Source organism: Saccopteryx bilineata, chromosome 7 (genome assembly GCF_036850765.1).
Source record: "Saccopteryx bilineata isolate mSacBil1 chromosome 7, mSacBil1_pri_phased_curated, whole genome shotgun sequence".
NCBI lineage: Eukaryota > Metazoa > Chordata > Mammalia > Chiroptera > Emballonuridae > Saccopteryx > Saccopteryx bilineata.
Genome location: NC_089496.1, coordinates 14,328,460 through 14,350,960, shown reverse-complemented (window position 1 = coordinate 14,350,960; position 22,501 = coordinate 14,328,460). Strand labels below are relative to the sequence as shown.

Genomic DNA, 22,501 nt, shown 5'->3' with positions numbered 1-22,501 from the left:
TTACTTTAAAAAAATTTATAAAGCAGAGTTATAGCAAGTTCAAGCATATAATAATAATTACTTACCACATACTTTATGTTGGAGTTTCGCTAAGTTTGGCAGAAAAAATCTTTATAAAACAACTTACTATAGTTAAATCTATCTTTTTATTTATACTTTGGTTGCTCCGCTACCGCCCACCATGAAATTTGGAGCGCCCCCTAGTGGGCGGTAGGGACCAGGTTGACTACCACTGCTTTACACCAACATGGTGGGGAGTATTTCAATATAAGGTTAATCATGAGGTTTTTCTTTCCCCAGAAGGTAGAGAGGAACAATGATGAAATTAAAATCTCAGGAAAATGTCCTTTAATATAACTCTCTCAAATTTGTTTTCTAGTTAGCATAGTTACTCTGAGAATACTGATTATCTCTGGGGAATTCGGAAGTCCTGTTTCCCAGCCACCGAGGGCTAGGTGTGTGCTGACAGGGCTCTGACAAAGGATTCCCTCCCCTCCTGTACAATTTCAGAAACGCAATCAATGAATCTAAGTTGCGATGCACTCACTGGACTCCAGTTCACAAGCAACATGAGTTATGATAACTTTGGTTTAAAATGTTTTTATGACTTGAAATAGAGATTTCACTGTTCACATATTATAAAATTTAAATGAATAACATTTCATGACTAGAAATAAAGAGATAATGGTAGTCAGAAAACATATTTTATGATTCCATTTCATGCTCTCGGAGTGTCTTAAATGCTTTTTTTTCTTGCACATGCAGGAAAATGAACCTGAATAAAGTTAACTTTTGTTTTCATTCTTTTGCTTTTGTGTTGCTAACAGTCCAGTGAGATTTAGGTTCTATCAGAAGTACTCAGATATACAGTGGGCGATTGATAATTTCTACCTGGGCCCTGGATGCGTGGACACCTGCAGGGGCCACGGAGATTGCTTAAAGGAGCAGTGCATCTGTGATCCGGGATTCTCGGGGCCCAACTGCTACCTGACACACACCCTGAAGGTAACGTTAACCGACCGCTGACTCGCACTGTAGGCCCTGCCTTAAGAACCACCTCGAGTGTGAGACTAATAATTTATAACTAACAATTATAATGTTGTTTGGGGCCCCCAATAAATAAATCCTTTGGGTGGAAACTAAAAAATATATCTTAGGTTTCTCAGATACAAGAATATTAGTATCAAGTTCCAGCACAATTTACCCAATTCACCAATATAGCAGCCTGTATGGATTAAAGAACAAAAATATTCTTTTTTTAAGCAGACTCTTTCTCTAAAGTCAATTTTAAGCCTTCTTCACATCACTTTTTCAGATGCAATGCTGAGGGAGAATGCTGCTGTTGTTATGAAATAAAATAAATAACATTAACACAAAAAAATTCAAGAAGGACTAAACAGCACCTAAATTTTTGTTCAGGAAATTCAGTATTCTGATTTGCTAACTGATGAAATGTGGTTATCTATTAAGAATAGATAAGTCTTCCTGGCTGGCTGGCTCAGGGGTAGAGCGTAGGCCCGGCGTGTGGAAGTCCTGGCTTCGATACCCAGCCAGGGCACACAGGAGAAGCGCCCATCTGCTTCTCCACCCCTCCCCCCCCTCCTTCCTCTCTATCTCTCTCTTCCCCTCCTGCAGCCAAGGCTCCATTGGAGCAAGTTGGCCCAGGCGCTGAGATGGCTCCAAGGCCTCCGCCTCAGGTGCTAGAATGACTCCGGCCACAACGGAACAGTGCCCTCTGGTGGACATGCCGGGTGAATCCTGGTCGAGCGCATGTAGGAATCTGACTGCCTCCCCACTTCTAACTTCGGGGAAAAAAAAAAAAAAGAATAGAGAGGTCATTCTTGGGAACGTCAGCTGTCCTATTATTACTTACTATGCAAAGCAAATGCAGTTGCCCAACACAGCTGCCATGTGTACATTCTGTTTCTGTGAATAAATATAGTGCAGCCATCAATCCAATAACAGAAAAATCTCTAAGCTAAAAAAGCACAATGATTGAAATCAAACATATTAGGGGCAAATGATGTAAAAGAAACCTGTTCTGTCATTTTTTTATAACATTTCAACACTGTTCAACATTCAACAATTTTGGAATTGCTAAATTAAAAATAAAATTAGAGCAATGCCCACTTGTGTCTGACGCTTTTACTATTTGTTATTAAATGAGATTATAACATAAAAACATATTACAAGTAATGAATAAACGAAGCAAAAAATCTAGTTTCTTTGACAACATTCAAATGAGCATTCCTCAGTTGGATTAGAAAGTGTACAAATCTATACTATGCACTCTTACTCAGATTTTTCCTACTGAGAACACACATGGTTAATGATGCATGTCCTCTGGATCCAGTGTTCTTACGTGTGAACTTCCACGTTTAAAAGTACATTTATTTTAAAAATAAGAAGAAGAAGAAGAAGAAGAAAACAAAGTGCATTTATTTGCTAACATTAGTGAGGTAAGGTAAGACTCACATGATTGCACATCTTTAACAATAGAGATGGTTATGTTCTAAGTGTAAAGAGAGTCTTTTTTAAATCATTTTAACTACACAATAAAATAGCAACTAGATAACGCTCTTAAATAAGTGAAAATGTATATAGTTTTATTGTATAAGTACTACAATTGAAACTGTAACAAATTATTTTCATGATATATTGCTACCATTGAAAACCATTGGATGCCTCAATCCAATGCAAGACTGTATTATGGACTAAATGACTATACTCTGGGAAAAATAAATAACCAGGATCTTGCTATGATGTGAGAGGATGAAATAAAATGAAGCCATAATGAACCCTAATATTTAATTATCTACTCTCTTTGGAAAATAGACTATTACTGGTTGTTGGTTATTCTTAGTTAAAAGTATAAAATGAGGCCCTGGCCGGTTGGCTCAGCGGTTGAGCGTCGGCCTAGCGTGCGGAGGACCCGGGTTCGATTCCCGGCCAGGGCACACAGGAGAAGCGCACATTTGCTTCTCCACCCCTCCGCCGCGCCTTCCTCTCTGTCTCTCTCTTCCCCTCCCGCAGCCAAGGCTCCATTGGAGCAAAGATGGCCCGGGCGCTGGGGATGGCTCTGTGGCCTCTGCCCCAGGCGCTAGAGTGGCTCTGGTCGCAACATGGCGACGCCCAGGATGGGCAGAGCATCGCCCCCTGGTGGGCAGAGCATCGCCCCTGGTGGGCGTGCCGGGTGAATCCCGGTCGGGCGCATGCGGGAGTCTGACTGTTTCTCCCTGTTTCCAGCTTCAGAAAAATGAAAAAAAAAAAAAAAAAAAAGTATAAAATGAGGACCCTTTTATTCTAGATTCTGAGTACTTCTCCCCGTTGTCTTGAATCTTGGTGCTGATAAACATACAGTAAGTCAGGTTGCCTTCCAAGGTTGATGATTTTCTTTTGACTTTCATATGGAAAGCATTGGTTTCAAATACTCTTACCTAACCATATAGACATTCAGAGTTCACTCTGTGATGTACCTCTGGGGTCACAGCTGCCTAAGTGGTCTCCCAGGTGGGACACACACTCCTGGGGAGAGCAAGAGACCCATTGGGGAATGTTAGGGAAAGTGCCAGAACATCTGTTATACTTCATCTTATTTCTTTAAAATTTCATTTTTGTGTATGTGTTTCATAATGTAATAAATTACAATAGTACTTTTATATCCCATGTAAATAACAATTTGGGAGTACATGCTTAAAAAACTTCTTACAAATAGGAATATTACTGTCCTCAACCTATAATTGTTTTAATAGTCTCTCTAGAGACTATTAAAGTTTTAATTATTTAAGTTCTAATTATTAAGATTAAATGACCTTTACTGTAGGATGTTAAAGAACATTTTGAAGCTATCTTTTTTTAAAAATTATCTTAGGAAAAGCATTTAAAATCAGCTCTAATTTTTTAAACTCCAAGATGTAATACTGTATTGTCTTAACTGTTCCATGATCATTATCTGAAATTGTTAGTTTTAACCACATGCCCCTCCTTTTCTTTTCCAGACTTTCCTGAAAGAACGCTTTGACAGTGAAGAGATCAAGCCTGACCTGTGGATGTCCTTGGAAGGTGGGAGCACGTGTATGGAGTGTGGGATTCTCGCCGAGGACACTGCGCTCTATTTTGGGGGATCAACTGTGAGACAAGCTATTACTCAAGATTTGGATCTCCGAGGGGCAAAGTAAGTCTTTTTGGGGTTATTTTCATCACAGCTTAGCAGGTTGGCCCCAAAGCAAGGAACACATGTAGAAGAAGTTGTTATTCAGGACTTGAGGATTAGACAGTTTGTTCTAATTCACTATTCTGACAGACATGTGTGCTTGCATTCAGATTCCTGCAGTACTGGGGGCGCATCGGGAGCGAGAACAACATGACCTCCTGCCATCGGCCCACCTGCCGGAAGGAAGGCGTGCTGTTGGACTACTCTACTGATGGAGGCACGTTTCCAGGGGAACACCATACCTCGGAGCAGATTCCCAAATTCCATCCAGTGCTCTCAGAAAAGTCTCTGCAAAGCTTTGCTGACTTAGCAATGCAAATAGTGAAAGTTACTGTTACAAAGAGAAAACTACGGATCTTAGTTGTATAACACATTCCATATATGTGACTTCTGTGTTAGCAAAATCTATCCAAAAGGGGGACAAGAGAGAAATCACATTTAAAAAATAGTATGGTGTCATGGGGTAGACTTAACAGGAGGTCACCTCATGAATTACAGGAATGACTAACACTATGCTGTACACCTGAAATTAAGAGAATGTTGAATGTCAACTGTAATTTTAATTTTTTTAATTAAGGAAAAATAAGTAAAATAAAATGTTAAAATAAATAAGCTCCAAAGTTTATGAGTAAAGAAAATTATTTCTATGCTTAACTGAAGTTAGATTATAAATGATACAATTTAAAATAATTTTTTGCATAGTTTTCCAAGTAAAAGATAATTTTTAAAACATTTCAAAGTGTTTTTTAAAAGCTTTCAAATGAATAAGCATGTAATGAACACTAAGAGCATATCTACAAGAAAACTTCATTAATTGTGAAAGAAGACGGTCTGAATTCGTAGTATCATATACTATTTTCACCAGATTCTGTTTTATTACTTTGAAGTAGCTAAAACCAGAAGTAATACCATGAGGTCTTTAGAAAATCAGCCTTAGCAGATAGATATTCTTAAAAACTAACAGATAAGTAGATGGCCCTGAAGTATTAAATGTTATTCAAAAGGTGTTTTCTTAAGTAATATAAACATCCCACCCACAGTTTTATCAGTTAAGAGGAAAACTTCATATTAGTCCAATAAACCACAAATTGCATAGAATTATAATAACTATATTTAAAAATACTAGGAGTTCTAGTCTAGAAACATGGAAATCATGAATGTTTCTCATTATTTATGAGAAATAATGCATATAGGAACATAGAATGATTTAAAGGCAGAAAATATATAATTTTAACTTCAGAGATTTTATTTTTGGCCAAGTATTTCTAGATACCTTTCTCCTCGAATCATCAGCCTCATTTTGCAACAATATAAGTGGTGAGCATTTACCTTACAGTCAGTGAAATCAATTCTCATTGTCTGGTTGAAGATTTTTTGGGGAAGCTTACAGTAGGTGCAGTATACTGGTGGTTTTTGTGGGTTTTGCCCACATATGTTATTCTGTTGATTCGTTTGTTATTATAGGAATTACTTGGACTTTGCTCCATGAGATGGATTATCAGAAATACATTTCTGTTAGACACGACTACATACTTCTTCCTGAGGATGCCCTCACCAACACAACTCGGCTTCGCTGGTGGCAGCCTTTTGTGATCAGCAATGGACTTGTGGTCTCTGGAGTAGAGCGTGCTCAGTGGGCACTAGACAACATTTTGATTGGTGGAGCGGAAATCAATCCGAGTCAACTGGTTGACACTTTTGATGATGGTAAGAAATGAGACATTGAACAGTCTTCTTGTGAACTGTTTGTCTGATTATATCTTTGGGTGAATCACTACATGAAAAGCATTTAGAAGAGGACCTAATGTATATTCAGTGCTCAGCAAATGTTATCCATTGTTTTACCCAGTGGTTTATAAATCTTCAACGTTAGCAGCTTGTTGAAATGTCAACTGAGAATTTCATAAATTTTGTTAAGGCAAAATATCTAGCTCTAACTATAATTTGAAATTTTAATACCCCCAAATAATTTTAGTGTCTTTAGGAATTTCTATATTGTAGAGATATACATTGCATTGGTTTAAACGTGTACTAAGAATAGGCTCTGGCCGGTTTGCTCAGTGGTAGAGCATCGGTCCAGCATATGGAAGTCCCAGGTTCGATTCCTGGCCAGGCACACAGGAGAAGTGCCCATCTGCTTCTCTACCTTGCCCCCTCTCTTTTCTCTCTATCTCTCTCTTCCCCTCCTGCCAAGGCTCCAATGGAGCAAAGTTGGCCCAAGCGCCAAGGACAGCTTCATGGCCTCTGCCTCAGGCACTAGAATGGCTCCAGTTGCAACAGAGCAACAGCCCAGATGGGCAGAGCATCGCCCCCTGGTGGGCATGCTGGGTGGATCCCAGTGGGGCGCATGCGGGAATCTGTCTCTCTGCCTCCCCACTTCTCACTTCGAAAAAAACAAAAAAAAGGAATGTACTAAGAATAATTTTGCAATGGTGAAATTACCCAGAGTAGCAATTACATTTTAAAAGTTGAATAATCAGCTCTGACCAGGTAGCTCAGTTAGTTCAAGAATCATCCCAATATGCCAAGGTTACAAGTTCAATCCCTGATAAGGGCAAATATAAGCTTACTCGCTCTCTCTCGCTCTCTCTTTTTCCTTCTCTTCTCTCTCTCTAAAAAAATCAGTGAATTAAAAAAAATTAAAGTGTTTGAAAAAAGGTTGAGTAATCATTGTAGTACTACACTTAATAATCTTTTCTGGATTTGATTTCTAATCATGGATTTCTATTTATACCAATTAAATAAGTAAGAATAAAAAAGGGTAAGCAAAAAGCTAGAGCATAGGCATTCAAGTAATTGAGCAATATGCCAGTCTGTTCAAGAGACTAACATGCCATATTACTTCCAACTTACCTTAACAGAAGGCACTTCCCATGAAGAAAACTGGAGTTTTTACCCTAATGCAGTAAGGACAGCAGGATTCTGTGGCAATCCATCCTTCCACCTCTACTGGCCAAATAAAAAGAAAGACAAGACCCACAATGTCCTCTCCTCCAGAGAGCTCATTATACAGCCAGGGTATATGATACAGTTTAAGGTAAGGGGAAGGGGCTCTTTCGAATGGAGGATGGCATTACGTTTGGGGGAGGGGATGTGGAGAGAATGCATATTTGGGCAAGTATAAGGAAATGATTGATTTCATTCATTAAAAGAGACTTTATCATATGAATAAAAGAAGTAATCTTTCACAAAGACCTTTATCAGGTAGGATTGTTTGAGCATACATAAACTCTGGGTCTATTGGGACATAGCAAAAAATGTAACTACTTGTGTGTCTCGGATATGTAATCTTTTTTTTTCTCATTCACTTTTTTTTTTTTTTTTTTTTCATTTTTTCTGAAGCTGGAAACAGGGAGAGACAGTCAGACAGACTCCTGCATGCGCCCGACCGGGATCCACCCGGCACGCCCACCAGGGGCGACACTCTGCCCACCAGGGGGCGATGCTCTGCCCATCCTGGGGGTCGCCATGTTGCGACCAGAGCCACTCTAGCACCTGAGGCAGAGGCCACAGAGCCATCCCCAGCGCCCGAGCCATCTTTGCTCCAATGGAGCCTTGGCTGCAGGAGGGGAAGAGAGAGCCAGAGAGGAAAGCGCGGCGGAGGGGTGGAGAAGCAAATGGGCGCTTCTCCTGTGTGCCCTGGCCGGGAATCGAACCCGGGTCCTCTGCACGCTAGGCCGACGCTCTACCGCTGAGCCAACCGGCCAGGGCCTCATTCACCTTTGTTTTAATGGTCTCAAAATTCTGTGACAGATTTTTGGTCAAGTTGTTTCCAGTAAAAAGTACTGATTTTAAAACTAATAACTTATAAACTACCACACACACATGCACCATAAAAACAAACAAAATGGGCCTGACCGGGCGGTGGTGCAGTGGATAGAGCGTCGGACTGGGATGCGGAAGACCCAGGTTCAAGACCCCGAGATCACCAGCTTGAGCGCGGGCTCATCTGGTTTGAGGAAAAGCCCACCAGCATGAACCCAAGGTCACTGGCTCCAGCAAGGGGTTAATCAGTCTGCTGAAGGCCCACGGTCAAGGTACATACGAGAAAGTAATCAATGAAAAACGAAGGTGTTGCAACGTGCAATGAAAACTAATGATTGATGCTTCTCATCTCTCTCCGTTCCTGTCTGTCTGTCCCTGTCTATCCCTCTCTCTGACTCACTCTCTGTCTCTGTAAAAAAAAAAAAAAAAAAAAAAAAGAAAAACAAACAAAATGGTCCACAAAACGTTCTCCTTTCCTCCGAAGGTTCTCTGATGCACTGTAATCACTAACCAGTCTTTTATTTCTAAACTTAAATGACTAATTGAAACAAACAGCTCTGAGACTGTTCTTCTACCACTGAGTAAGACTGGGGTGGCCAGTATTGGGCATAATACTCATTTAACCTCCTGAGCTTCTGGGCAGACTTGGTGACCGCCAGTTCCAGCTGCCTTCTTGCCCACCCCTCTTATGACACCCACAGCAACTGTCTGTCTCATGTCACAAACAACAAAGCAGCCCACACACATGGGCTTGCCAGGAACCATATCAACGATAGCAGCAGCACCGGATTTCACACACTTTGGGCCACCTTCCGGCTTTTCCCCAAAACAATGATCAATCTTCTCCTTCTGCTCAGCAGATCTGCCAGCACTGTGAGCTGTGTGACAGTCCAGCACAGGTGCACAGCCAGCACTGATTTGGCCTGGGTGGTTCAGGATAATCATATGAGCTGTGAAGCCAGCTGCTTCCATTGGCAGGTCATTTTTGCTGTCACCAGCCACATTTCACGACAAACATCTGAAAGACACATTCCTGACAGTGAAGCCCACAGTGTCCCTCAGAAGAGCTTCATTCAAAGCTTTCAGCAGACTTGGGTTCAGTTGTAACGTTGACTGGAGCAAAGGTGACCACTGTGCCAGGTTTGAGCATACCAGTCTCCACTCGGCCCACAGGGACAGTACCAATACCACCAATTTTGTAGACATCCTGGAGGGGCTGGCACAGGGGCTTGTCAGTGTTCTGAGATGGTGGCAGGATGCAACCCAGAGCTTCAAGCAGCGTGGTTCCTCTGGCACTGCCATCCTTATGGTGACTCTCCGTCCCCATTCCAGCCAGAAACTGGCATAAATGCTACTGTGTCAGGTTGTAGCCAAGTTTCTCAATGTAGGTGCTGACTTCTTTACCAATTTCCTCCTATCTCTCTGCTGTAGGGTGGCTCAGTGGAGTTCATTTTATTAACATCAGCAATCAGTTGTTTCACACCCAGTGTGTAAGCCAGGAGGACATGCTCACGGGTCTGCCCGTTCTGGGAGATGCCTGCTCCAATTCACCAACACCAGCAGCAACACTCAGGACAGCAGTCAGCCTGAGCTGTGCCCGTAATCCTGTGTTTGATAGTCTCTGTGTTCTGGGGCATCCTGAGGGTCACAAAATACTTGCTGGTGTTGACTTTTCCACAGGAAGATATCCACACTCACATTCAGCTTTCAGTTTACCCAAAACCCAGGCATTCTTGAAGGAGCCCCTCCCCACCTCAGCAGCCCCCTTCTCAAATTTTCAATGGTTCTTTTGTCGATCCCACCACATTTCTAGATCAGATGGCCAGTAGAGGTGGTCTTGCCAGAAACTATGTGTCCAGTGATGACAGTGTTGATATGAGCCTTTTTCTTTCCCATATTGGCTTTGATTTAGTGATGGTTTTCATGACACCTGTGTTCTGGTGGCAAACTTGTTGCAAGAAAGCCAGATATGTAATCTTGATTTCAGTTTCCCAAACCTTGGAAATAAAAAGATCAAATAGGTGCCTCTGTCTCTCTCTCTTTCTCTCTCTCTCTCTCTCTCTCTCTCTCTTCCTCCCTCCCTCCCTCTCTCCATGTCCCTCTCAGCCTTTATCTCCCCCCTTCTTTTTATCTTATGCCTATTTCATATATCAACCGCTTTGCTTCTTTACTTACCTTTTTTCGTGTATCTCTCCAATTGCCTTTTGTCTCTGACTTCCAAACACAAACCTGTACATTAGCCCAGTTGGAACTTCCCAAATCCTCAAAGATTTTAAAAGAACTCTCAAATCTTTTAAGTGAATAGTGAATATGTATTCATACAAAGGGTACGAAAGAAAGCATAGGAAGTAATAGATAAAAAGATAAGACAATATAAGTCGATGTGTTTATCATGGCAAAACACACTGAAAGAGAGGGCATTGCAGAAATGCTTGTTATTACTGAATCATCTTAAAGACAAACATCAGTTGCTCTAATGCCCTTATTTAAGATGTGCTGCAATGATGGTTAGTAGTAAAAATCCTTATTAGCAGAAATAAAGGTGTATTGACACTTGGTAGGAAAAATGAGAACTTGTTGTGTAGTGGGTACTGAGTTTCAGTTTTTTAAGATGAAAAAACTCTTCAGATCTGTTAGAAAAAAAGTTATTCACTCTTTTCTTCAGCTGTTCACTCTCCTTCAGAGAATGATGTGAGGCAAACTCCCCTCATACTGCCAGAAATATCCTTAACCTAGTGGTGTGAAGAACGCCCAAGATCATAGATCACATGCATTATTCTGCCATCTGTCATTCTAAGCCGCATCCTTTGAGTGTAGGCTTTCTGTTGACCAGGCCCATCCTGTGGCCCATGTCAAAGTCATCGTATTTGATTGAGTTGATTGGAGCCTCCTCTTTCACTGCCTCTATCCACCTAGATCTGAAGAGACTGACATTTTCTTCTTCAACCAAATCAATTTGTGGGTTTTTTTTAAAGTTTATACCCAGAAATTTAATAAAGTATCACTAAAACTACATTTTTAAAAGTCACCATAGACTCTCTACATAATGGCTTTCATCCATTCCTCCTCTTTCCCATTCTCTCTGTGCCATTTGACAGTGTTGTCCTTGCCCCCTCCAGCCCATGACATTCTCTCTCCCTTTGGCTTCTGGGTCCTCTGCCAGTTCTCCTCTTATCTTCCTGATACCTACCTCTCTCTTTCTCCTTTTTGGCTCCTCCTCTTCCTCCATAAATGTCATCATTTCTCAGTACTCCACCTTGGCTTTCTTCTCTCACCACAATGTTCATCCCTGGCCTCAGGCGGCATCAGTGAGTCCAGCTCTCAGTTCATCCCTGGCCTCGGGCGGCATCTGTGAGACCAGCTCTCAGTTCATCCCTGGCCTCGGGCAGCATCTGTGAGTCCAGCTCTCAGTTCATCCCTGGCCTTGGGCGGCATCTGTGAGTCCAGCTCTCAAATCCTCATAGCCAACCTTGACCAATCAGCACAGTTAATTCAGTACTTTAATAGCCTGTGTATTTCCTCTTCTTTGTCTTATTGCTATCTCAACTCTAACAATGAATTTCCTGTCTTCCCTCCCCAAACCAACTCCTCTTCCTGATTTTCCCATTTCTATTAATGGCACTACTGTTCACCTGTTCACCTACTTTGAATTTTAAAGTAGTCTTCAGTTTTTCACTCTTCATATCTAAGCATCCACTGCATCTTTTTAATTAGAATTTCCAGTGTTCTTGGCACCCGTCCCATCTTCTCTGTTTGCAGTTACCACCTCCATCCTGGCCCTCATAAATCAATAGTCATTTTTTTTGTTTTGTTTTGTTTTGCTTTGGTTTTTTGTATTTTTCTGAAGTTAAAAACGGGGAGGCAGTCAGACAGACTCCCGCATGTGCTTGACCAGAATCCACCCAGCATGCCCACCAGGGGGGCAATGCTCTGCCCATCTGGGGCGTCACTCTGTTGCAACCAGAGCCATTCTAGCACCTGAGGCAGAGGCCATGGAGCCATACTCAGCACCTGGGCCAACTCTGCTCCAATGGAGCCTTGGCTGCAGGAGGGGAAGAGAGAGACAGAGAGGAAGGAGAGGGGGAAGGGTGGAGAAGCAGATGGGCGCTTCTCCTGTGTGCCCTGGCCAGGAATCGAACCCGGGACTCCTGCATGCCAGGCTGACACTCTACCACTGAGCCAACCGGCCGGGGCCAATCAACAGTCCTTCAACTAGTCTCTCCACCTCTAATCTCTCTCCCCTCCCACCTGTCTTCCACAGCACAGCCGGGTTGGTCTTCACAAAGCATAGTCTGAGCACATTATTTCATTGCTCGTGAAATCTTTAATGGCTCCCCACCCCTACCAAATTAAGGCCGAACACCTCAGACTGCAACTCATGGTTTGCCAAACTCAATCCTTCTTCTACTTAAATGTTTTTCTCATGTCTCCAACTCTCAGTCTTTCCATGCTTCAGGGCCAGCTCAAGTGCACTGTACTTGATGAATTTTTTTAATTAAAAAATATTTGACATGCTTAAAGGCTTTAATCACTATAAAAAAAATAGAAGACTGGATAAAGAAGATGTGGCACATATACACTGTGGTATACTATTCAGCCATAAGAAATGATGACATCGGATCATTTACAACAGGGGTCCCCAAACTACGGCCCGCGGGCCACATGCGGCCCCCTGAGGTCATTTATCCGGCCCCTGCCACACTTCCGGAAGGGGCACCTCTTTCATTGGTGGTCAGTGAGAGGAGCATAGTTCCCATTGAAATATTGGTCAGTTGGTTGATTTAAATTTACTTGTTCTTTATTTTAAATATTGTATTTGTTCCCGTTTTGTTTTTTTTATTTTAAAATAAGATCTGTGCAGTGTGCATAGGAATTTGTTCATAGTTTTTTTTATAGTCTGGCCCTCCAATGGTCTGAGGGACAGTGAATTGGCCCCCTGTGTAAAAAGTTTGGGGACCCCTGATTTACAACAAAATGGTGGGATCTTGATAACATTATATGGAAATAAGTAAATCAGAAAAAAACAAGAACTGCAGGATTCCATACATTGGTGGGACATAAAAGTGAGACTAAGAGACATGGACAAGAGTGTGGTGGTTATGGGGGGCGGGGGGAGGGAAGGAGGGAGAGGGGGAGGAGGAGGGGGAGGGGCACAAAGAAAACTAGATAGAAGGTGACGGAGGACAATCTGACTTTGGGTGATGGGTATGCAACATAATTGAATGACAAGATAACCTGGACATGTTTTCTATGAATATATGTACCCTGATTTATTGATGTCACCCCATTAAAATTAATAAAAATTTATTTATTATTATTAAAAAATATATATTTGACATATAATATTATGTAAATTTAAGTTGTATAATATGGTGATTTGATAGATTTATGTACTGTAACCCAGTTGCCTTTAGAGCAAGAGCTAGTCCCTCTCTCACATCATGTGATTGTCACTTCTTAAATGCAGTCTCCTCATGAAGCCACACAGCACTGTACCTGTAATGATTCCATTTCCATTATTAGAACATGCTTCACATTCTGTCTCTGAAGACAGTTGTTTTATTCATGAGTATGTGGCCTGAAACATTTAGCTCTAATCTTCTCCAGTATCAACCCTGAAATAGGACTTGTTGATTAAGTAAGTGATTAAAACTTAAATTTGAATAATCAAATTTTATAGCATTTATGCATTATTAATTATTCAAGTACTTAATCACATATAATATGGAAAGCTTTTATTCATATGGAAATGGAAAAACTAAGAATGAACAGTAGGTCATTAAAAATTGCTATTTTTATTTTTTTAAGTAAGCAAATGGAATTTTAAGAAAATTAATTGGGATGACATTGGTTAACAAAATTATACAGATTTCAGGTGTACAATTCTATAACACATCATCTGTCTATTGCACTGTGTGCTCCCCACCCCAAGTCTCCTCCATCACCATCTCCCCCTACCCTCTTCTACCTCCCTCAGCCTTCCCCTCCTGCAGTCCCCACACTGCTGTCTGTGTCCTTACCTTTTCCCTCTGCTAGTCCCTTCACTTTTCTTACCTAGTCTCCCAGCCCTCATCCCCTCTGCTTATTTCCTGTATGAAAATGTTTTGAACCAGTAATACTTTGAGTTTCTTCCCCTTCTATTAATTCTCCAAATGTTACTTTCCTTTTGGCCAATTTATATTCTCCAAATTTATGGTTATTATGTTATACTAATTAAGTAAATAAGAAAAGCATTTTTAAAATCTTATTTCTCATCTCCATGCGAAATTGCATGTTTTTAGCTGAATTCAAAAGAACGTGTTATTGAATCATGGCCAAGCTGCTCTGTAAATGCTGCTAGGAATATATATATATATATTTAGTGAGAGAGACAGACAGATAGGGACAGACAGACAGGAAGGGAGAGAGATGAGAAACATCAGTTCTTCGTTGTGGTATCTTAGTTGTTCATTGATTGCTTTCTCATATGTGCCTTTACAAGGGTGGGGAGGTGGGGCAGGCTACAGCAGAGTGAGTGACCCCTTGTTCAAGCCAGTGACCTTTGGGCTCAAGCCAGTGACCATGGAGTCAAATCTATGATCCCATGCTCAAGCCAGCAACCCCATGCTCAAGCTGGTGAGCCTGCACTCAAGCCGGTGACCTTAGGGTTTTGAACCTGGGTCCTCAGCATCCTTGGCTGATCCTGTATTTATTGCGCCACCACCTGGTCAAGCTACGAATATGTTTTGATTATTGATGAGGGTCATAATGAAGATCAATTTCTACTTAATGATAGATATTGCTTAATCTTGCCCAATACACATTGATTGTTTATGTTTGTTTTAGATTGTAGTGGGTTGTGAAGCCACTTCCTGTGGTGACCTTCATTCCGTAATGTTGGAGTACACTAAGGATGCAAGGTTTGTGAAATAACTGTTACATCCCCCAGAATTGACTACACAATTCAAATGGTTGTCTATTTTTAAAGCAACTGTTTGTAGAAGAACAGTATTTTGTATTAAAAATGTCATTTCATGTGTATTTCACATGTAAATTTCATTTATATAAAATTTACACATCTTATTTTCAAATTTTTTCTTCAAATCAAGAAAAATCTATTTTTATACTAAGCTGTGGCCAACAAACTTTACATTTTAAAATAAGTGAGACACTACATTCGTCCTCAAAGTAGAGCCCTCTTTTATTCACATTGCTCATTTTCAACCAACCTTAACAAAAATTTAAGTCTATAAAAAGGATCTAAATATGCCAGAGTCACATCTCCTAAAGCATAGTAGCCATATCAAATAAGTCTGACACAAGCCAGGTACCTCCTCAGGGTGTGGATAGGCCTGTCTCCCACTGCCACGTTTAAAAATGAGTTATACTGAGTTAGGTTTGGTCAGACAGAGAATTTTGTCAGTTGACTCCAGGTATGTTTCCGGTAACAGTATCAGTGGGAGGAAGCGTTAGAATACAGCACCATGAATGCTATTGTTTTATTCTATTGTCTGTAAATATATCCATGTACTTGTAAAGAGTTACAGTAGTTCTTGCATGAAATTATTTCCAATTTTTCTTTTTGTCTATACTTATAAATATGTATAGGAAATAGGGAATTTACATTGAAATATCTTAATTGGATCCAAACCTAAAGCATTAAGTTCATGTTAGCCAGGTCATACGTTTCTCTTAAGAGCTGGTTAATGCAGCCTCATTGGTTTCTGCAGGTCTGACTCCTGGCAGCTCGTCCAGAGCCAGTGTCTTCCCTCCTCCTCGAACAGCATCGGCTGTTCCCCCTTCCAGTTCCACGAAGCCACCATCTACAACGCTGTCAACAGCTCAAGCTGGAAGAGAATCAGCCTTCAGCTGCCTGACCATGTCTCCTCCAGGTAGGTTGCATACTAAGGTAAGCTTTGTAGAATTAGCTGGCAGTCTCTATGGAGCTCACACACGGTGCTGAGAACAACTGATAACATGGGGCTGGAGCTTCAGCTGCAGCCCTAGTATATCACCTCTCCTCTTCTCCTTGCAACAACCTGTGTCCCAAAATGGCAATTACGTGTCCCAAGGAGAACTAGGAAGAAATGAACCTTATCTGTAGATGAGTCATAGATCTCAGATTTTCTTTTGGCTAAATACCACGGCACATGGCAAACTCAGTCACAGCCCCAAACCACAGATCGCCAAGACCTGGAGCTGCCACCATATCTTCCCCAAGGTTCTGTTCTCATTCTGGGTACAGATATCCTCTGGGACGTGCAGTGTGGGTCACATTACAAGAGTCACCAGATAAACATAATGGAGTACAGTCTTCTAGAACAACATTCATTTTACTCAAAGATTTAGAAAATGGTGTACCTCTATAGGAAAATGGGTACAGAATAATTATTGAATAGAATTTCCAGGGAAGGCTCAGTTTTCAGAATAGCATTTTGGGGTATACTCCCAAAGTCTGAGGAGTGTGCATCCACTCACTCTGCCACTTGGTGCCTGAGGGAGGAGCTGAGGAAGCCCTTTTCTCAGAAATAGGCCCCATTCCTAGGGCTCAGGCTGGACACTGCGTGGGAAATAACTGCCTACTGAATCTCTCCTGTTCTCTGTGGGGGCTTTCAGTGCAACGCAGTTCCGCTGGATCCAGAAGGGGGAAGAAAGCGAGAAGCAGAGCTGGGCCATTGACCATGTGTACATCGGCGAGGCCTGCCCCAAGCTCTGCAGCGGCCACGGGTCCTGCACCACGGGCGCTGTGTGCATCTGCGACGAGAGCTTCCAAGGTCCGGGCCCCAGGCTGCTGTGTGTATACAAGAGGGCATGAGGTTCTCTATCACAACATGCATCCAAAGGCCACTGGGAGATGAAGGGAAACTCCAGCCTGAGGGCTTTGGGGTAGATGGCATACTCTTTGATCACTAAGTAATTTATCTTTGGAATGAATTATCAAGGATAATGTAATGCTCTGTTCCCAGAGGTATTTTTTAATGCAAATTTTACTCACTCAGGAATCCCAGAACACCTCATGTTGCCTATCTTCCATATGACTCCTTGCCCCCACTCCTGCCGCCTGCATTTTTATTTCCACTTCGGGGCCTCTCTCCTTCCCATCCCTGGGGACTTTGCCAATATTCCTTCTCTCTCATAGCCTCTCCTAACAGCATCTCTCCCCAAGATGTTCTATTTCCCAAGTCACTCTATCACAAAAAGCTTTCATGACTCAAAAAACAAAACTGTTTTTACTGCTTGAGTTTCTAGGAGCTGAGGTACTTGGGACAGAGTATCTGTTCAGCTTCCTCCAGCATAGGAAATTGCCATTGGTCATTGGAAGGCCTGCAGCCCAGCTCTCCTGGGACGCAGTATTTCTAACAGCAGTCACTTTACATAATTAGCATCATGTTCTCAGAGCCTAACTCCACTGATAGCAATGCTCAGCAAATCTCTTTTGAAGGAATTCGTGCATTGTTTTATGCTTTACTATTTATACAGTATCCATCAATCATTAGGCAGAGTCATTTACTGGTTATGATAGCCCAGGAAGTTAGGTAACATAATCACTCCCACTTCACAGGTACAGAAACGGAGACAGGGAGATTAAGTGAACTCCCTGAGGTCACAGAGCTAGTAAGTGTCAAAATGAAGACTGGTACTCAGGTGGTTCTCTCAGTCAGCCTTGCTGTCTCATAACTGAAAGACTTATCCATAGGGGACCAGATTTATGCAACTTCCCCAAGCATGCAGTGCAAGAATCCATAGATTTGAATTCTGGAGTAGAATCTAGTTAGATTCCTTGGCTGATGCTATACTGATCACAAAAATTAGGGGATATTTTAAAATGAATATAAAGTGATAAAATAAAATATCCCCTAATTTTTATAAGCAGTATATTTCCTTGCCTACAAATGAAATGAGTGTGATTAATGTAGACTGCTGCGTATTTCTGATACTCGAAAGTATTTTGCGGTCATCTTTTTCCCCTGTTCTCATTACTGCTGAAACTGGCTGGGTCTGTGTGTGTACTAGCTGGAGTATTTAAACTTTAGGAAATGAGCCAAATCAGATGTCTCACAAGGAGTCCTAAATATCTGGAATTTTCTCTCTCCCCAATCCAACAGAACTCTGTGACCTATTAATTTCAAACTCTTGTGACATTTAAGGAAGTTGGGCTGTTCAAGTCGAGGGCAAATGCAGGCACATACACATTTGCTAATGTAGCATCTTTCCTAAATGCCGTGTTTCCTCCCATTGGTCTCTGAGGGGCACTTCCAGTTTATTCGCTGTGCATTTACCCCAGCTTCATGACCGAATATGTTATGTGTGCTGAGCATTGTGCTGGGTGCTAGAATTCAACAGTGAATTAAATACAGACTCTGCTCTCAAGAATCCTCAAGCCTAGAGCTAGAAGAACAAGAACATAATTTATCTTATTTTCTGTCACAAAGTCATACTAAGGGAAAAGATATTAGGTTAGCCTCTCGTTGCAGGGCGAGAGCTCCCTGCAGGGACCCATCATTGGTAAACACGCAGGCCCGGCTAGATGCAGTGGCATTTAAATAATAGTTTTACATGAGCAGGAAGTATATTAGCAACTACATAATTTGGTAAACATCAACTCAGAAATAATGGGATTTATTTAAACAATGTTAGCCAATAATTGCTAAAATAAAAGAGGAACATTTATTTCAGGGAGTCTATACCTGCTTGGAATTTAGTCAGTCTTACAGTAACAGTGGATTCAACCTGAAACCGAATGCCTGTTCTTCATCTTTGATGATGCTGTTTGTTGCAGCTAATTTGTGTGATTGTCTCCATCCCTCTAGGTGATGATTGCTCTGTTTTCAGTCACGATCTTCCCACTTACATCAAAGATAACTTTGAGTCAGCGAGAGTCACTGAGGCAAACTGGGAGACCATTCAAGGCGGGGCGATCGGGAGCGGCTGTGGGCAGCTGGCGCCCTACGCCCACGGAGACTCTCTCTACTTCAATGGCTGTCAAATACGGCAAGCTGCCACCAAGCCTCTGGACCTCACTCGAGCGAGGTAACGAAAATCCCGTGTTGTAGTTCAGACATTGAATCCGTCGCAAAACTGTGGTCACTGTTCCCTGTCTGTTAGACATGATCATGAACTCATTGGTACAGATGTCACCTACAGTAGAAAAGTCAGTATCATTTGAATTTGGTATGAAGAAGCATTATGTTTTCACAACTCAGAATTATGATTTGCTTAAATTTGTTGTAGTATTACCTCATTGTAAGGCCAGTAGTAGCGGCCATCGTGGCCATGCACATGCAGGTTCATTTTTAATTCAGACAGATGGTAAAGAAAGAGTGGAGCCAAAGAATGGTGGGCCGTTCCTTTATTAAAGTCTCACACCAGCCGAGGAGCAAACACACAGGGAAAACACTTCCCTTTCACTCATCCAGAGCTCCCAAAGCCCTGACACATTCTCCAGTTCCACAGCCAGGAGAATCTTCTCCGGTTCCTCCTAGAATCAAAGGCCTCACCAGTCCCAAAGCCCCTCAGCTCTGGTTCCCCGTCTGCACAGATTCTTCCTTCTCTGCACAAACTAGCCTCCTCTTCAGCCCTGCATTCTCTCACAAACTGGCTTCTTCTTCAGCCCTCTGCAGTCTCGCAGCTCTCACTCTCCAAAAATGGGTTCTCTCTCCTTCACAAGCTTTCTGACATGTAAACCTCTTCTCCAGCAAACATTATCAAGACAATGGCCCTTCCCAAGCAGGAAGATAATTTGCAATTTCACAGATCACATACTTGGCACTGCCCAGCGCCATTTCTTAACACTAATCAACACATTGTGCACCTTAAATTTACACAATGTTTTATGTCAATTATATCTCGATAGAGTTGCAAAAATAGGTAATAAGTAAAAAGTAGGCAATGGGTAATCTAACTTGATAATTTAATGTTGACCATTTGCAAGGATATGAATGTAGATGTAGATGTGAAGCCAGCAATGTGCGGTCACACAAACGTACCGTATTTCCCTGGGTATAAGATGCACTTTTTTCAAAATATTTGGGGTCTATAAACTGAGTGCGTCTTATACAGTGGTTGTGGTTTTTTTTTTACTTGCATTTCCCGCTTTTTCATGCTTGTTTTTGCATTCATTGTTGAAGACGGGGATTCATCGTCAGACATAGATGAGGACAAGCTAATGGATGGGAGTTTTGACAGTGATGAGGAGTTGTATGAATTTTATGATGAGTGAAACTTGAGTTCAGTAACTTTATGTAATACATTTTTTTTCAAATTTTGGGCCCCAAAATTAAGGTGTATCTTATACATGGGAGTGTCTTATACATGGGGAAATATGGTATATCTGTATTTAGCATATGTAGTTATAATAAGTAGACATAGAGCATGGATGGATGGATGAGAACTTTACAGGTGCTGTGGGAGCTGCATATTAATGCAGAATGAAGTGGGCAGAGACTGCAAATCAACTAGGGAAGTGATAGAGAAAGAGACCCAAGCAGGGTGGGATTTCCTCCCCACCTGGCCCCTCCAGCTCTGCCACCTTAGCCAGTGTAAACACAGCTATTTGTCTGTGTAATTCACAAAGAGATTAGAAGGCTCCTTAAAGGTTGCCACGTACTGGACTAGAATATTACCTGAATACTGAAAAGAGTTTGTAGCTAGCTATGAGTATATTTGAGAATAAGATAATTGGTTAATAAGAGTGTCGATGTTTACCTTTTTTTTTTTTTTTAGTTTCACTATTGTTAAACTTTATTTATTTTGTTTAATTTTGAAGTGAAAGGAGGGGAGATAGATTCTCTCATGTACCCCAACCAGGATCCACCTGGCAACACCCATCTGGGGTCGATGCTTGGACCAACTGAGCTATTCTCACTGCCCAGGGTGAATGCTCGGACCAACTGAGCTATCCTCAGTGCCTGGGGCTGATGCCACTGGCTGCAAGAGGGGAAGAGAGAGAGAAAGGGGAGAGGGAGGAGAAGAGAAGCAGATGGCTGCTTCTCATGTGTGCCCTGATCCAGGGGATCAAACTCAGGATGTCCACATACAAGGCCAATGCTCTAACCATTGAGTCAACCAGCCAAGACCCTTTTTAATTTTAATTTTTAATTTATTGTGTGACATGGTTTCAAGTGTCCCACTCAATATAACACCCTCCACACGCTGCATGGTACCCCCATGCCCCGTGCAGTCTCTTCTCCCCATATGCTCCCCCTTTCTTCCCCTCCCCTGACCTCTTCCCCCCTTGTCTCTCTAGCTATTGCTACCCTGTTATCAGTGTCTGCATGTTATGTATATATTATTTTGAATAATCCCTTTACCTTCTCTGATCCCATCCCCTCATCCCCCTTCCTTCTGACAGCTGCTCTTCTGTTCCCTGTGACCCTGCCTCTGTTTCTAAGAATGTGGATGTTTTCTTGAGGTTTTTCACTTTAGAAAATAAAAGTAATACATTTTCAGAAGCAGAAAGACAGGTTTAGAAACTTTGAATATGATAAACAATCAAAATATAATAAAATTAATTCCTGTATGGTAACCATGGAAATGCCAAAAGTTATGTCCACCATCCCATTTTTTTGCTACCAAATAGATGTACTTAATCTAGAGACAACCTGCTGTTTTCCTCGATGACCCCATTAGAGCTACAACTAGCTGCTTAGTCTACAGTTACACACCATGTTGTACAGGGAACTTTGCTTTAAATTAATTTACGCACTTAACCAGTTTTAAGCCTAGTGCTTTATTTGCTCACCTACCCTGATTGGGATCATTCTGTTAATCACTGAGGATATGTCTCCTGTTTTTAAATGCTGTGTCTTCTGTGGGCAAGGACGCCTGTGGAAAACGCAAGGACACGTCAAGAAACAGCAGGCGTGGTCCAGACCTGTGTATCTCACTCAGTTTTCCCTCCGCTGTGATCTCCAGACATCTTTTCCTAAACAGACATGACGATTTATCCTTGAGTAGCTGCTGTTCAGCTTGGAGCTGTTTGTAAGAAAGTATGTAGTGTAAATATTGTGGTTTTGTTTCTGGTCCTCTGCGTGTCCTCAGCTGCCCGTTTGGCCCATAGAATGGAGGGTATTTCAGGTAAAATATTCTAACAAGACTTCTAACATCACAAAAAAGAGAACAGATCTTTGAGAGTCAGAATTGTTTTCTTTGTGTAGAAAACCAGCCTTTTCAAGGTTATTTTTATATGTATGCTGTAAAAGATAATATAAACATTTTTTTTTGTATTTTTCTGAAGTTGGAAATGGGGAGGCAGACAGACTCCCGCATGCACCTGACCGGGATCCACCTGGCACGCCCACCAGGGGGCGATGCTCTGCCCATCTGGGGCATCGCTCTGCCGCAATCAGAGCCATTCTAGTGCCTGAGGCAGGGGCCACAGAGCCATCCTCAGCGCCCGGGCCAACTTTGCTCCAATGGAGCCTTGGGTGCGGGAGGGGAAGAGAGAGACAGAGAGGAAGGAGAGAGGGAGGGAGGGAGAAGCAGATAGGCGCTTCTCCTGTGTGCCCTGGCCGGGAATCAAATCCGGGACTCCCGCACGCCAGG

The 22,501-nt window shown here is 41.9% G+C and overlaps 1 protein-coding gene across 1 annotated transcript in view; it reads left to right on the top strand.

Moving 5' to 3' along the window:
* The window catches only part of RELN (reelin), a 673,979-nt gene that overhangs the window by 638,675 nt on the left and 12,803 nt on the right, over positions 1-22,501 (top strand). The window contains exons 53-61 of the mRNA XM_066238313.1: positions 828-1,005; positions 3,999-4,174; positions 4,324-4,430; positions 5,678-5,920; positions 7,075-7,250; positions 14,804-14,877; positions 15,688-15,849; positions 16,574-16,731; positions 18,769-18,988. Of these exons, the coding sequence (XP_066094410.1) occupies positions 828-1,005; positions 3,999-4,174; positions 4,324-4,430; positions 5,678-5,920; positions 7,075-7,250; positions 14,804-14,877; positions 15,688-15,849; positions 16,574-16,731; positions 18,769-18,988 (1,494 nt within the window). The remainder of the gene's footprint in view (positions 1-827; positions 1,006-3,998; positions 4,175-4,323; positions 4,431-5,677; positions 5,921-7,074; positions 7,251-14,803; positions 14,878-15,687; positions 15,850-16,573; positions 16,732-18,768; positions 18,989-22,501) is intronic.